The sequence below is a fragment of the Nicotiana attenuata genome, chromosome 7 (genome assembly GCF_001879085.1).
Source record: "Nicotiana attenuata strain UT chromosome 7, NIATTr2, whole genome shotgun sequence".
NCBI lineage: Eukaryota > Viridiplantae > Streptophyta > Magnoliopsida > Solanales > Solanaceae > Nicotiana > Nicotiana attenuata.
Genome location: NC_031995.1, coordinates 61,960,140 through 61,977,523, shown reverse-complemented (window position 1 = coordinate 61,977,523; position 17,384 = coordinate 61,960,140). Strand labels below are relative to the sequence as shown.

Here is a 17,384-nt window from a genome sequence, read left to right as displayed (position 1 = left end):
GTGCAATTTTTTCCATCTTCCTTGTATTCTTTATGTTAATACTTTGTATTAATATAACTTAAAATAATTATACAAAATACAAAAAAAAAAAAAAAATTAAATTACACTAAACCCGGCCCGGTCCGGCCCCCTCAACCCGTAACCCTCACGGTTCAATTTTTACCCGGGATGAACCCGAACCCGTTAAACCCCAACCCGTAACCGGCCCGAACCGTAACCCGTACGGGTCTAAAATATAACAACCCAGCCCGGCCCGGCCCACCCGTTTAACACCTATAGTTTGAAGTAATAAGAAGAATAAGAAAAATAAAAAGCATAGACTAGAAAAGATAAAGCGTTACCAGAAAAGAGAAACCAAGAGAATTTTTTTTTTTTTTTTTTTTAAAACTTGCTCATTTATGATGTGTCTTTTAGTTTTCTTAGGGGACCAAAGTTCAACTTCTATGATTAAACTATGGAAGACAATCATCGTCATTCACAGCATATGACTCCATTTTCCCACTGTTTTGCAGTAATTTAAATTTGAAAAATGCATACTCTTTTTTCCTTTTATCAGACTTTAGTCAAATACACGAACATACAAGCCCTGCAAAAGAAATGAGTTTGATTTTTTATGTACGAATCGTTTAAGAGTTTTATAAAGTCAATCTCTTAAACCCGAACTATATGCCCAAGTTTGAGAAAACTACAAGGTTGGGCATTTTTAAAAAAAGTAAGAAAATAATATCATTGTTTGTTTATTCCATTAATAACAACTTTTTTTTTGCTGCAAAATTAATGAGTAGACAGAATGCACAAATAACAACTAAATAGTTACATTTCTTAACAGAAAAACCTATAATTTTGGAACGGAATCACGTTAAAATCCGAAATCTTTTTCCTATTTTTTCTTACATGTTTTACACGTAGGTTTCCTATTCCGACTAGAAACATGTACTAGACAATGACATTGATTTTCATTTTTTATTTCATTGGGCGAAGTAATATGACCAAGTTAAGTTTAATAATAAATCTTAGCTAATCTCCAAGTTATATATATATATATATATATATATATATATATATATATATAGTTCTGGTATATTGAAATTAATGGTGAAATTACAGATTATGGAATCTGAATTCAAGGAAGAAGAAGAAGAGAGTATCGACTAGAGAGATGTTAGGGAGAGAATGAGTGGAGAAGAGAATAGAAATCTCATTATTTCATCTATGACTAATTACACTATTTTATCTATATATACCTGTAGTTAATTAACTAATAATCTGAAGTTAATTAACTACGGGAAATAACTAACGGATACAGTGAAATGACTAAATTGCCCTTATACATTAATGTCTAAGTTACCCCTTTCTCAACACTCCCCCTCAAGCTAGGTGGTGAGAAAATATTTAGAACTCCTAGCTTGGACATTAGATATTCATGTTGAACTATGTTGAGACCTTTAGTAAGAATATCTGCAGGTTAATCTTTGCTAGGTATGTACTTTGTTACTATCAGACCTTGTACTATTTTTTCTCTTATAACGTGGCAATCTATTTCGATATGTTTGGTTCTCTCGTGATATACAGGATTAGCTGTAATCTGAATAGCAGCTTTACTATCACTGTATATTTCAATAGGTAAAGCTACTTCCATGCCAATTTCTTTCATCAGACCTTGTAGCCAAATAAGTTCAGCTACTGTGGCTGCAATACTCCTGTATTCATCCTCTGCAGAACTCCTGGACACTGTTGTTTGCTTTTTTGATTTCCATGCCACTAATGAGTCTCCTATTTTGATTAAATATCCTGTCACTGATTTCCTGGAAATAGGACATGCTGCCCAGTCTGCATCACAATAGGCAATGATGTTGTTGTTGTTTGTGCTGGATAATAGAATTCCTCTTCCTGGTTGGTTCTTGATATACTTGACAATCCTTATTGCTGCTTCCATATGTGATCTTTTAGGCTGCTGTAAGAATTGACTGAGTGTTTGAACACTGAAGGAGATATCTGGCCTAGTCACTGTTAGATAGAGTAATCTGCCTATCAACCTTTGATATGAGTTAATGTCTGCAGATGGATCATCTGCAGGTTGACCTTTGCAGTGATCATCATATTCTTTGGTTGTCAGTTTTGCATTAGTGTCCAGTGGAGTAGCTATAGGTTTAGCAGCACTTAATCCAAGTTCTGATACAAGCTCTAGGGTGTATTTCCTTTGATGCATTAGTATTCCTTGTTTAGACCTTGCAAACTCAATGCCTAAGAAATATTTTAGCTCACCCAAATCTTTCATTTTAAACACCTGGTGTAAATTGTTCTTTGTTTCTTCAATCAACTTCAAGCTATCACCTGTTATTAACATGTCATCAACATATACCAATACCATAGTGATGCCCTCAGAAGTCTTCTTTATGAATAAAGAGTGATCAAACTGACTTTGTTTGAAGTCAGATTTTATTAAAGCTTCAGTAAACTTTGCATTCCACTGTCATGGAGCTTGTTTTAAACCATACAAGGATTTGATGAGTCTACACACTTTCTCCCCCCGACTCTTAAATCCTTGTGGCAGTTCCATGTATATTTCATCATGTAAATCTCCTTGAAGAAATGCATTATACACATCCATTTGGTGTATATGCCATTTTTCTTTTGCTGCAATTGCAAGAACTGTTCTGACAGTTTTTATTTTAATTACCGGAGAAAAAGTTTCTTGATAATCATTCCTTCTTTTTGGCTGTACCCCTTTGCCACCAATCTAGCTTTAAACCTCTCAATTTCACCTGAGGCCTTGTATTTTACTTTGTAAATCCACTTACACCCTATTGGTGTTTTTCCTTCAGGCAATGTCACTATTTCCCATGTGTTATTGTTCTGTAATGCATCTATTTCTGTCTTCATAGCCTCTATCCATTTAGGATCCCTTATTGCTTCTGCAAAAGTAGTAGGCTCAGTAATATTTGAGGAGGTAGAAATAAATGCTCTATAGGATGAAGACAGACCCTCATAGCTAATATAGTTTGATATAGGATATGGAACCTCTTGATGAATATTGAGTGACACAAAATCACTTAGCCATATAGGTGGTCTTTTTTATCTGTCAGATCTTCTTTAAGTTACTGGCCTTGGGCTCTGTATATAACTTGTAGTTGGCATTTCATATCTCTCAGAGTCTCCATTTTGAGAGTCTATAAGTACATTGTCCATGACTTGATTCTCACTGGAGTTATTTTGTATAGGATCAGGAAATTGGTTAAGTTCAGTTTTCATACTAATGTTTGAAGGTTGAACTGCTGTCTGAGTAAGGACAGGTATATGATCAGAAACAGGTAGATTAAGATTTTGTAGTTGAGAATTTGGAGTAGGAAATATAGGAGTTGAACAAACTTCTTTCCTTTTGAAAGGGAAGACATCTTCTCTGAAGATTACATCTCTATTAACAAAGAACACCCTATCCTGTAAGTCATATAGCAGGTATCCTTTTTGAGTTTCAGAATATCCCATATGAACTGCAGGTTTGGATCTTGAAGAGAGTTTGTCAAGTTGATGAGTGATCTTAGCATAGCATAGACATCATAGTACTCTTAAGTGAGTGTAGGAAGGAGGTTTCTGATATAGCCTTTCATAAGGAGTCTTGTTATTGATGACAGTACTTGGAAGCCTGTTTATTAAATAGACTGCTGCAGTTACACAATGACCCCAAAACCTTATTGGTATTTCAGCTTGAAACCTTATTGCCCTGGTAACCTCTAAAATGTGCCTGTGCTTTCTTTCAGCAATTCCATTTTGCTGAGGAGTATAAGCACATGATGTTTGATGAATAATACCATACTTCTTGAACATTTTATTGCATATAGAGTTTATAAACTCAGTACCATTGTCAGTTCTGATAGCTCTAACAATTTTATCAAATTGTGTTTTAACTAGAGCTAGGAACTGTTGTAATACAACACACACTTTTGACTTTTGTTTAAGCAAAAACACCCAAGTCATCCTTGAAAAATCATCCACCACAGTTAGAAAATACTTATTACCATCATATGTAGAAGTCTTGTATGGTCCCCACAAGTCCATATGAACTAGATCAAACTTGCTTATAGATTTAATGCTACTGATAGGAAATGGTAGTCTTAATTGTTTAGCACAAGGACAAACTACACATTGCTTTACTATATCAACTATAATATCAGTTTTGCTATGTATTAGTCTTTTGAGAACTGTAGATGATGTATGGCCAAACCTCTTGTGCCAAAGATCTATTTCCTCTGATGTAGTTGTGTTGTTCTGGTCATTCTTTTCTGCTCCAGCTGTTACTGCTAAGGATGTTCCTATCTTTTATGTCTCCAGTATGTATAAACCATCATCTTCTCTACCAATCGCCTTCACCTTCCCACTGAAGAGTTCCTGAAACAGAAGAAGGCTGCTGAGCACTGTAACTCCTTTGTCAGTTTAGAGACTGATAGTAAATTGAACTTGAAAGATGGAACATAAAACATATTAGTAATAGTGTTCCCTTCTGATATGATGCTGGCCCCTGTGTGTGTCACATATGAAATGTCTCCATTTGGCATGAAGATTTTCTTTGGATTTTCAGACTTAACTATAGTGGCTTCATTAAGCATTTTCAAATTTGCCACCATGTGATTTGTGGCTCCTGTATCTATTATCCACTCTTGAGGACTATTTGAGACCATTAGAGCACAACTAATACCTGCTGTGTTAGCTGCAGGGGTTGACACTTTGCTTGAAGCCTGACTGGTTCCAGGTTTGTTGAGAAGCTGAAGAATTTGATCATATTATTCTCTTGTGAAAGTGCATCCTGCTATTTGATTCAGATTACTGAAGTTTATTTCATTCACAGGCCCTTTGTCCTCAGATCCTTGACTCATATTCATACTAACACCTTGTAGAGGACCTTCATTATAGTTACTGAAGGCCTGTTGCATCATATTATCAGTCATAACATTGTATGCAGCATTGGTTCCAGTTCCTCCTTTCTTTTTATGTCTATAGTCAGGAGGATATCCCACAATTTTGTAACAGTTTTCTTTTGTATGTCCCTTTAGTTTACAGAAATCACACTGTACATTATAATTTTTCTTGAACCTTTGATTTCCTGTAGACCTTGAGTACATGGCTGCATCAAAATTTTCTGCCATCATTGCAGGATTAGCACCTAAAATTCCTGTGGCATTGGTTATTGATTTCTGACCTTCATCACTAATTATCATAGCATAGGCTTGATTAACTGTAGGGACTGGGCTTCTCATCAGAATCTGGCTTCTAGCCTGGGCATATGAGTCACTAAGTCCCATTAAGAACTGATACAACTTAAGCTTTTGAAGATATACCACAAATTTCTTAGACTTGGGACAATCACAACCTGGTGCAGGGACCAAGGCTTCAAACTCTTCCCACATATCTTTCAACTTTGAGAAATATACTGACACAGATGCCGTACCTTGAGACAGAGTTGCAATTTCTTTATGCAAATTAAAGGATCTTGAATCATCTACTTTATTAAACCTTTCAGACAAATCTTCCCAGACTACTTGGGCACACGAAGCATACATAATTCCGCCTAGAAGATTTTTAGAAACAGAGTTCATAATCCATGAGAGAACGATTGCATTTACTCTCTCCCAATGACTCCACAGAATTTCTGGAAAATTTTCTTTCTTGCATGAGCCATCAATTAGACCTAACTTATTTCTTCCTAACAGTGCAACACGCATAGATCGATTCCACATTGAGTAATTTTCAATACCTGTGAGTTGGAATGAAATGATTTGAATTCCGCTCACATCAGCTGGCGATAAGAACAAAGGATGATTGTAATCTATTCCAGTTGATTGATTTCCAGTTCCAACCGTTTGATTCACACCTCCAGAACTCAACTGCTCTCCTGCATGTTGTTGAGATTCAGTTCCAAGACCTAGACTTCGTTCATTCGCCATTGACAAGATTTCACAAGAAATTTTATCGAAATTTCAGTAAACAACATATTTTAAGAAGATCGATAACACGAGCTTAGAAATTCAAGCTCAGCCGCTCTGATACCATGAAATTAATGGTGAAATTACAGATTATGGAATCTGAATTCAAGGAAGAAGAAGAAGAGAGTATCGACTAGAGAGATGTTAGAGAGAGAATGAGTGGAGAAGAGAATAGAAATCTCATTATTTCATCTGTGACTAATTACACTGTTTTATCTATATAGACCTGTAGTTAATTAACTAATAATCTGAAGTTAATTAACTACTGGAAATAACTAACGGATACAGTGGAATGACTAAATTGCCCTTATACATTAATGTCTAAGTTACCCCTTTCTCAACATATATTTTAATTAGCAATATATAATTATATAAAGGTATAATAATGGAATAATTAAGGTGTATTTCAATTTAATTAGCAATAATTAATTATATAAAATGTATATAATGGAAGAATTCCCTTATGGAATAATTTTATGATATATTTGCAGAATATTTCTGGAATATTGTATATTTAACGATATTAATTATGTAAATGATATAATAATGGACTATACATAGCTTAAGTTTTTAGATAATTAAATGTTGCTAACTAAGTTATACTAAACCTATTCGAAATATTCATTAAGTGTAGGTTTAGATTTTCGAATTTCTTCGGTAATAACATCTATAATTATACTGGTAAATAACAAGTAAAAAAAATATCAAGGATGACAATATGGAAATAGCCTCTCTACCTGTATTAGGTAGGGGTAAGGTCTGCGTACAGACTACCCTCCCCAGACCCACCTGTTTGGATCAAACTGGGTTTGTTGTTGTTTTTTTACAATATAAATTAGGGCATAAATTGTTAGGAATTCTTTTTTAACGTGGTTATCGGTCTAGTTTTTTATGTTTCTGTCAAGAAATGACGTTAATTTACCATTTTTGTTATTTACTTACTGCTACTATGATTTTGTTAAATTTTCTTAAGTATTGCCTACTTATATTTTTTGCCAAGTTTACAGTAGTGTTAGTAGACAGCTTGAAAAATAGAGTAGATATCCTGTTGAAATAGGCCGGACTACATCATCGAGTAAAAATTCTTTAACTATATGTTATTTAATGTAAATTATTTTGTTATGATTTTTTCAAAAAAACTTTTATATGTAGTTATTAAGAATTGGTTCTTTGAATTCACTCTAGAAATTAAAAAAAATTGACTCTCATACTCAGAAGTCTATTATTCTTAAGAGAATGTTAAGAAAATGTTAAAGTTTCATCTTGATTTTGATGGATGTAGTAGTTCTAAATTAAGTAATTTTCTTTGAGGATGAGGTTTGAGACTGCACCGACGATTTTCATCATTAAACATTCACTATTACACATCAAACGTGTGGAGAAACATCAAAGGAATTGCATCATCATTAATCTTTTGACAACAGATTGCAATGATTTTTATTTTGCTCAAATGCATACATGCTATTGCCGTCAAAAAACATGATAAGTACTACACTAAATAGTAAAATAAGTTATTTCCGTGCTACTGTTTAAATTTGAGAGCTCTTAAATAAGTTGTGCAAAAATAATTTTTGAGGAATATAAGTTGAAAATTAATACTTAACGGATCGAAGACTTGCAAGAATAATTGTTTTTTAAAAAGGACCCTAAATCAGTATTTCTAAGAAAACATTTTTTCAATTTAGCAAAACACTTATGAAAAAGAAGAAAAGTAACTTGCTGATTGACCTTGTGAATTGGTAGAGTAGATGTTACGTGGCGCCTTCCTAAGATTTCTTGGAAAGGAGACGTAAGGCTGCGCAACCGATGTCCGTGCGGTTGCTATCCGTCAACTGGAGTCCCCCCCGTATGCTAGACGAGACTGTCAGTGCCGTACAGAAAAACCAATGTCAAGAGCAATTGAGAGAACAAAAAAGAGAATGAGAATGAAAGAAAGCTTGATTGCATTAATAAAAGCTATTACAGAAAGGCAACACAGTGACTAGGGGGAGAGACATCAATACAGAGAATTGTTTGCTTGCTTGAAAGTTTGATTACTTGACCCCTCCCCCCCTATAAAATGCTTACAAAAATAAACCAAAGTTATAGGACTTGACATAACAAAGGTAGAGAGACGTAATGAAAATACAGGAAGTAAAACTACTCTATATTTACAATAAAAAGGACTTAGATTCCTACAAGGTAGAACCAGGTCCGTTGGCGGCAACCTTGTCTTTAGAATCAGATTCTGTGCGCGGCGCTGGCGAGGGCTATCGATGGGGCGACATAGTGGTCGTTTTGAGCTTTAAGATTCCATTCGGTGGTTCGGGGTCATGAGTGGCTTTATATTGTGTATTCTGACTTGCGTGCATGGTCGGAATTGATTTTTGGATGTTTCAGGATGAATTTGGATGAGTGGTTCTTACTTTAGAAGCTTAATTTGAAAATATTGACTGAGGTTGAATTTTGTGAAATCGACCCCAGAACGGTTTTTTGATGGCTCCAATAGGTTCATATCGTGATTTTGGACTTGGGCGTATGCCCGGAATCGAATTTGTAGGTCCATAGGTTGATTTGTGTTGTTTTACCAAAAAATAGCAACTTGAGATTTAGAAGTTTGACCGTAGGTTGACTTCATAGATATCGTGTTTGAATTTCTGTTTCGGGACTTGGAATAGGTCCATTTTTTCATTTGAAACTTGTTTGCAAAGTTTGGCGTCATTCCGAGTTGATTTGATAGGAATCGGACGCGCGGTTTTGTTTTTAGAAGTTCTTGAGTTTCATGTTGATTTCATGAGTTTTGGAGGTCTGATTGAAGGTTTCGAATGTTATTTTTATGATTTGATCGTGAGAGCGAGTTCATGTTATATTTTTAGACTTGTATTGATGTCTGGTTTGGAGTCCCGAGGGCTCGGGTAAGTTTCGGATGAGTATCGGAGTGTTTACAATGATTCTAGCATTGCTGGTTTTGCACAGATGCGTCAGGTCTGGCATTAGCGAGACATTGATTGCATTTGCGAAGTCGCAACTGCGAGGGGGGGGGGGGGGACATTACATTTGCGATATTAGCTGGTCTCCGTAATGTTTGCATCTGCGAACCCCGTGTTCGCATATGCGATGGAGATCTGGGCTAGGCAGTGGTCGCATTTGCGATCGATTTGATCGCTTTTGCGATGGTCCACAGTTCGCATTTGCGAACAAGTCGTCACATTTGCGATGATAGCAGGGGTGTGAGGGGTTTCGCTTTTACGGTCATTTCCTCGCATTTGCGAACCTCGGGTCGCATTTGCGATACCTGCGACTGGACATAAAAGCTGAGGGACGGGATTTTGGTCTCATTTTTATATTTTGGAAACCTGGACTCGGTAGGAGGCGATTTTGAAGAGGGATTTTCATCTACAATCTTTGGGTAAGTGAATTTGATCTATTTACAACTATTTTACATGATTATATATGAGATTTTACATCAAAATTATGAGAATCAAAGTGAAATTTTGAGAAACCTTGTGTGTGTTTCGAAAAATGAGAATTTAAGTTTTTAGAGTCGATTTAGACTCAGATTTTGAAAAAAACACGTATATAGACTCGTGGGTTTATGGGTAATCAGAATCTACCCTTAGAACTGGGCTTTGATCGGATGGGCCCGGGGTTGACTTTTGAGGAATTGTGTAAAGATCATAGCTTTAATTATTGGAATTTAATTTCTCTTGCATTATTTGATGTTATTGAGTCGATTTTTGTTAGATTTGAGCCGAGCAGAGGTGAATTGTAAAGGTAAATCTATTTTAAAGTATTGATTGGGGCTTTTGAGGTAAGTATCTTACCTAATATTGTGTAGGGGAACTACCCTGTAATGATTGATTTGTTTGCACTATTTGGACTACGTGGATGACGTGTACACGAGGTGACGAGTGTGTACACGGATTATTTGTAAAAATTTGACCGTTTTAGACTCTTAGGTTTCTTATGTACATTAAAATGAAGTTGCCTTATCATGTTATCCATCGCTAAATTTACCATTACATGCCTTATTTGAAGTTGATTGGTTCATGTTCTATCCTTTATTGCCAAATATATTCTTATATGCTTTAATTGAAGTTGTTGCCTCTCCTATTGCCATGTTATCTTTTCCATTATTGACTTATCCTTAATTGAAGTCATTGTTACATGTTATCTCTTTCATTGTCGATTTATCCTTATTTGAAGTCATTGTTACATCTTATCTCTTCCATTGTGATTTATCTTTATTTGAAATCACCGTTATATGTTATCTCTCATATTATTGAGTTATTCTTATTTGATATTGTTGTTATACATTGCCTCTCTCATCGTTGAGTTATTCTTATTTGAATCCATTATTACTTTTTATGTCATTCACTGTGAGCTCATTCTTCCGTTTTGTAACTCTTGTGTTGATTTACTTGTTGCACTCCCGTATTGTTGTTGTTGTTGAGCCGAGGGATATGTATGGTTGTGGTATTGGAATTGTTTTTAAGGAAATGTTGTGGCATATAGGCATATGTGGTGCGAGTTGTTATATTGTGTTGTTATATTTTTGGCACATGTGGTATTGTTGAGAGGATTTGTCAGGGTGATCGCGCGTGAGTTGTCCGTACTATTATTATTATTATTATTGATATTTTCACATGCGGCATGACAATGCGGGCTATAAATGCGGGGTTTGCGCATGTGGAGAGACAAGGCAGGAATATTATTTTGCCGCGTGGCGAGACAAGGCGGGCATTTACTTTATTATTGCGCACGTGGCGAGACAAGGGGCTATGTCGGGGATGATTTGTGATGAATTGTGATGGCCTAGGGGAATTATTATTGATGATATTTGTGTAGTGGTGTGCCTACCTTGTGTAACTCATGCGGAATACAGTTTTGTTGTGTTGTTTCCTATGTGTCATCTGTTGTCCCCGATCTTACTTTTTGGCTCGAGCTGTGATAGAACACTTGCACAAGCATACACTGTGCGGATATGAGATGTTGTTACTGTTAGCACGTGAGTTATCCGTGCGGATATGAGATATTGTTACTGCTAGCACGTGAGATGTCCATGCAGATGTGGGATATTGTTACTCTCTTAGCACGTGAGTTGTCCGTGCAGATATGAGGTATTAATGGTATTCGCACGTGAGTTGTCCGTGCAGCATGTGAGTTGTCCATGCGGACGTGATTTGTAATGTAGGAACAAGATGCCAAGTGAATAGGGTTCGTGATTTGGGACATGTGATTTGTGATCAGGAGGCGTGGTACCTTGGGAATTTTTTTGTATAAACCTTGTGTGAAGGCGGTTGTTTTATTGGGTTGTTACTTGGTTTCCTTACTTGGTTTCACCGAACTTTAACTGTATCATGCTTACTTCACAGCGTTATCACGTGTTTGCTCCTTGTTGGTATTTGTTGTTTCTAGTTCTTATTGCAAGTATTGTAGCACTATTTTTACCATGTTTAGGTCTATATTGTTCCTGTTAGTTTTTATTCATACTTGTGCAGGTTATTATGTCTAGTTGGTGTCTTGACTGTTCCTCGTCACTACTCCACCGAGGTTAATCTTGATACTTACTGGGTACCACTGTGGTGCACTCATACTACGCTTGCTGCACATTTTTGTGTAGATCTAGGTACCTCGAGGCATGTTGATCATTAGATAGCTGATCGAGTATTGCTGTGGAGACTTCAAGGTATACTTGCCGTCGCGTTCGTTGGCCTCGGAGTCACTATATGAAGTTTACTTTGTACTCTTTATTCTATTCCAGTACAGTTGTATTTAGAGTTTTCTAGTGAACTCAATAGAGCTTATGACTTGTACTACCGATTTTGGGATGTTATATATCTACTTTGGATTGTTAGCTTTATATAGAAATTTCAGGTTCATGTTTAGTAGCTGATTAGTTAAAGTCTGTTATCAATTCAGTAAGTGTTGGGATTACCTAGTCTTAAAGGCTAAGTGCCATAACGACTCCTAAGGAGGGATTTTGGGCCGTGACACATAGGCACATGCACGCTTGTCATTTGGCACGGCCAAGACCACGGGGCCGCCCATGGCGCTAGGCGTCGGGAGGCTTGCCAGGACACCATGGGCGCATCCAAGGGGTCATGAGGTATGGTTGGAAAGACGTCCATGACATTCTATCCCACCTGAGTTGACGACGTCCTCGACGTCTTACTTGCTAGATAATCATTGGTCAGGATCTTGTAGGCTTTGAGGTTTGTTACCCTCTCCCAAGTATTCTCCTCTGTATCAAAACCCTGCCATTTCACCAAGAACTCTTGGTGATCTTTTCTTGAAGCATGAATCACTCGGTCATCGAGAATAGCTTCTGCACACCTTTTTCCGATTGAATTAGGGCCTCGAATACTGAATATTGTGAGTTAGATCTACGAAGGATCCTCCATGTCTTCCCGAAAAGGTCTCAGAAGGCTTACATGGAAGACTGGATGAATCTTCCACCAGGCTGGGGTATCCAGCCGATATGCAACTTTTCCAATGCGTTTCTCAATAGACAAGGGTTCAATGTACTTTTGATATAGGCGAGGTTTATGGACCCCTGCAAACAAGTATCACTTTGGGATTTTCACCATTACTTTTCTCCTACTTGATATTCAACAAAGCGACGATTTTCATCAGCATGCTTTTACATCCGCTTTTAGGCTTTGACAATATAGCTTCACACTATCTCCAAACTTCGCTTCCATTCCTTCGAGAAGCTAGCAGCTCAAGGAGATTTCGACATGTTTAGGGCATTCACAGTGTGTGGGAGTAGCGGTTGCTGTCCAGTAAGAATTTCAAAAGCGTTTCTATTTGTACTAGAGCTCTTTTGGGAATTGAAACACAGTTGAGCAGCATCCAGAAGCTTCAACCAATTCTTCTTCGATCCGATAACAAAGTGGTTGACGTATTCCTCCAGCCTGCCATTGAACCGCTCCATCTGGACATTAGATTGCGATGGAAACTTGAACTGTGGCTCAACTTGGACCAGATGGACTTAAAGAGCTGAGTCCAAAAGTTTCTACCGAACCGAGAGTCGTGATCACTAACGATGTCTTTCGGCATGCCCCAATATTTGATAACACGAGAGAAGAAGAGTTGAGCTGTATCTTCTGCTGATATATATTTTGGGGCTGCTATAAATATAGTGTATTTAGAAAATCGATCCATCACAACCAAGATAGTTGTAAGATCTCCGACCTTGGGAAATTCGGTGATGAAATCCAGTGACACGCTTTCCCAAGGTCTCTTTGGAATAGGCAATGGCTCCAAAAGTCCCACTTACATCAAGACGTCTGACTTGTCTTTAATTCTGGCATACTAGGTAATTCTTCACATACTGAGCAACACATCAGCCACTTGAGGCCAATAATAAGCACGACGCAACAACGCCATAGGGCATTTTTCACCTGGGTGGCCGGCCTACAAAGTATCATGGCATTCCATCAGAAGATTCCTTCGCAGATCTCCTCCTTTAGGAACATAAAGTCGGTTCGCTTTCACCTTTAGGAACCCATCTTGCATGTAGAACTGGCGAGTCTTGCCCTGTCTTACCAAATTGACCAAATACCGTGCAGCAAGATCCTTGGTAGTAGATCCTGTATCTGATATTTTATAGCGGTCGCCACTTTTCTCCCCCTTAGGGTGGCAAGTAGGCACATCGATGCTAGGTCCACTCTCCGACTAAGCGCATCAGCAACTTGGTTGGTCTTCCCACTTCAGTACTCCAAGTTGAAGTGAAATGCTGCTAGGAGTTCTTGCCACCTGGACTGTCGGCCATTCAGCTTTGGCTGGCTCATGAAATGACTGACACACGTGTTGTTCGTCTTGACCATGAACGGGCTTCCTAACGGATAGTTCCTCTAAAGGCGTACGCAGTGGACGACAACCAATAATTCTTTTTCGTAGGTGGTGTCTCCTTCAACTTCCGTCTCTCATACACAACTGGATGCCCCTTTTGCAGAAAGTCTCCTCCTAGAACATAGTCAGAGGCATCCGTTTATACTTCAAATGGCTTGGCCAAATCAAGAAAGGCCAAGACGGGGCTACTAGACATAGTCATTTTCAATGCGTTGAAGGCCTCCACTCATATGGGACCCCAATCCCAAGGCGTCACTTTCTTTAGAAGTTCTATCAATGATACTGCAATGAGAGAGTAATTTTTCACAAATCGCCGATAGAAGTTGCACAGGCCAAAGAACTCTCTCAAGGCATGGATATCTTTAGGTGGCAGCTAATCTACGACAGCCTGAATCTTCTGTTGGTCCATCTTGATTTGCCCTTCCTCGATGACATGTCCGAGGAAGTCAATCTATTTTTGAGCGAAGGGGCACTTGGATAGCTTCACATATAATTCGTGCTCCCACAGTCAGGCTAGGACTTTCTGCAGGTGCTCCAGGTGTTCCTCCAATGTTTTGCTATATACCACTATGTCGTCCAAGTAGACCACTAAGAATTCGTTAATGTACTCACAGAAGACTTGGTTCATCAGGGTAAAAAATTTGGCTGGAGAATCAGTCAAGCCGAATGGTATGATCAGGAAGTTGTACGACCCTAAAATGTGGCTGTAGACTACTAAGAATTCGTCAATGTACTCTCGGAAGACTTGGTTCATCAAGGTACGAAATGTGGCTGGAGAATTAGTCAAGTCGAATGGCATGACCAGGAAGTTGTACGACCCATATCTTGTCACACACGTCGTCTTGCATCCGTCTCCCTCCGCAATCCAGACTTGCTAGTAACCTGTCTTCAGGTCTATTTTGGTGAAAACTGTATCACCGCCCAGTCTATTGAACAAGTCTGCCATTAGCAGGATAGGGTACTTGTTCTTTACGGTGATTTTATTGAGGGCCCGACAATCCACACAGAGTCATAGTGTGCCATCCTATTTCTTTTGGAACAATACAGGGGATCCATAAGGGGGCTTGGAGGGCACAATGATCCCCGTATCCAGCACTTCTATCAACTGTCTCAAAAGCTCGGCGAGTTCGGGTTTTGACATTCTGTAAGGTTGTTACGACCCAGAATCCCCACCCTTAGGATCGTGATGGCGCCTAACATTTTACTTGCTAGGCAAGCCAACATTAGAATAGCTTTTTAGCCATTTTTAACAAAACAAATTAATCGATACCAATTAAACTAAAAAAACTGAAACAAAGTGCGAAAAGTCATAACAATCATAATATCTAGATACATCCCCAGATCTGGAGTCACAAGTGCACGAGCGGCTAGAATAATATTGATAATGGTCTGAATGAAAGTAAAACTGTCTGAAAAGAAATAAACAACTAGGATAAAGTAGAAGGGGACTTTAGGGCTGCGAACACCGAACAGCTATACCTCAAGTCTCTGTCAGATGTTCGATCCGAGCAATCGACTGACAACCGTTGGGACCGAATTCAAAGTCTGCACAAGAAGTGTAGAGTATAGCATGAGTACAACCGACTCCATGTACTCTATAAGTGTCGAGCCTAACCTCGGCGAAGTAGTGACGAGGCTAAAACGGGTCGCTTACAATAACCTGTACGCAGTATAGTAGTAATAACAGGAAAGGAATACGAAAAATAAGGTAGCTAACTTATGAAAACAAACTCAATCCTCAAAAATCAGTAAACCAAGAATACCATTCCTCAGAATCTCGTATGAATTACCGAAGCCAACACAATACAACAAGGAATACAAAACACAAATCCCGTTGCAGCGCGCAACCCGATCCCACCATACAAACTCGATCCTCCCTTATTTCACCATATTAATATCAACGGAAAAGGGTCTGATATATCCTTGTACTATGGTAAATTATTTAAAATTGTCCCCCGTTATACTATTAGGCCATAAATGTCCCTACCGTCCAACTATCCTAACAAATCTGCCCTTACTTTGATGGAAGTGCCACGTGGCATCCATCCTTGCCTCTTTTTAAATCTGGGCACATAAGAGACGACCCGCTCCAACTATACCCACCAACCCATAACCTATTTATAAACCAAATAATACCCCCAAGCCACTGACCAACGATTTATAACCCAAATTAAATCCCAACCCTAATTTATAATCCTACTGCCATCTCCTTCAAACCCTCTATGCTGTGCACAGTCAAAGGGTCTGTGTCTGACTCAAGAAGAAACTATGCACAGTCAAAGGGTCATTTTATGAGTAGGAAGCAACACAGAAGTGTGGAGTATTAAACACATGTATCAACCAGGCGTACTATAGGGACCAAAGCCAATGACATGATTTTGATAGTGAAAAGTACAATCTGACTCTCATAATTAGATAATCGCAGACACAGACAAATGCCTTTTCCTGCACGAAATATTTAATTGCAACATGATGAAGTACTATTCTTATTCAAATATGCCTACAATTCTGGAACAATTGGAAACACAGAGGTCAGTGCAAAATGTTGACCCTATTGAAATAAATGGAACCTTCCTACTTCATTTTCTTTAATCTTTTTCTCTTCCCTCTTTTTTCCTTTGGCAATATTAGATCTAAACTATTTATTCGTACTCATGTTTGCAACAATCTGGTCATTTATGAAAAGTTACAAATTGTTTGATGGAGAATAGAGGGTTTGATGGAGATGGCAATAGGATTATAAATTAAGGTTAGGGGGTTTAATTTGGGGTTATAAATCGTTGGTCAATTGTCTTTTAGGGTAATTATTTGGTTTATAAATGGGTTATTGGTTGGTTGGTATAGTTGGAGCGGGTCGTCTCTTATGTGCCCAGATTTAAAAAGAGGCAAGGATGGATGCCACGTGGCACTTCTGTCAAAGTAAGGGCAGATTTGTTAGGATAGTTGGACGGTAGGGACTTTTATGGCCCAATAGTATAACGGGGGATAATTTTAAACAATTTACCATAGTACAAGGATATATCAGACTCTTTTCCGTAATATCAATAATAACATGTAATACCTGTTGCGGCACGCAACCCGATCCCGCCATATAATTAGAATCAATATCATAATCCTCCCTTATTTAATTCACCATATCTATCCTCCCTTATTCCACCTGTTGCAGCGTCCATCCTGATTCCACCATATCAATATCAATCCTCCCTTATTCCATTTGTTGCAGCGTACAACCTGATCCATATACACAAATCAATAAATAAAATCAATTCAACAACTCGAATGGCAAGAATCTCTACGATTAACAAATATGAAAGCACAACCATAAAGTAAATCTCGTACCAAATCAAGAATTGCTATAATTAATACTAAGCAGCAAGACAATTCAAATAAATGACAACTAAAGGGTACAAGTAAGTCAATTAAGGCAATTAGCAGTTAACCACAGAAGCATGGGAGAAAATAACATTTTTAATACTAGAATAATAAATGACACGTAGCTAATTAACACATAAAAAGCAATTAAAGCATGTGACAGTTAAGACATGGAATAAAATAATTAATGAAATGCGG

General features: G+C 37.9%; 2 protein-coding genes across 2 annotated transcripts; both read right to left on the bottom strand.

Annotated features, from left to right (window-relative positions):
* On the bottom strand, positions 1,466 to 2,371 carry LOC109230090 (uncharacterized mitochondrial protein AtMg00810-like). The gene has a single exon (XM_019395620.1). The coding sequence runs from the start codon at positions 2,369 to 2,371 to the stop codon at positions 1,466 to 1,468; it is 906 nt and encodes a 301-aa protein (XP_019251165.1).
* LOC109230088 lies at positions 2,677 to 5,939 on the bottom strand. The gene is made up of 5 exons (XM_019395619.1): positions 4,842 to 5,939; positions 4,369 to 4,760; positions 3,565 to 3,877; positions 3,103 to 3,438; positions 2,677 to 3,021 (listed from the first exon to the last, which is right to left on the bottom strand). The coding sequence occupies exons 1-5, from the start codon at positions 5,937 to 5,939 to the stop codon at positions 2,677 to 2,679; spliced, it is 2,484 nt and encodes an 827-aa protein (XP_019251164.1).

Bases quoted from the DNA above. Each gene is read 5' to 3' on its own strand.
- LOC109230088 (XM_019395619.1), bottom strand. From the start codon at position 5,939: ATGGCGAATGAACGAAGTCTAGGTCTTGGAACTGAATCTCAACAACAT. The intron at 4,761-4,841 runs GTGAATGAAATA...CAAATTCTTCAG, and splicing joins GATCTGAGGACAAAGGGCCT to CTTCTCAACAAACCTGGAAC. The intron at 3,878-4,368 runs GTGAAGGCGATT...TAAAATTGTTAG, and splicing joins AGGAACTCTTCAGTGGGAAG to AGCTATCAGAACTGACAATG.
- LOC109230090 (XM_019395620.1), bottom strand. From the start codon at position 2,371: ATGGTATTGGTATATGTTGATGACATGTTAATAACAGGTGATAGCTTG.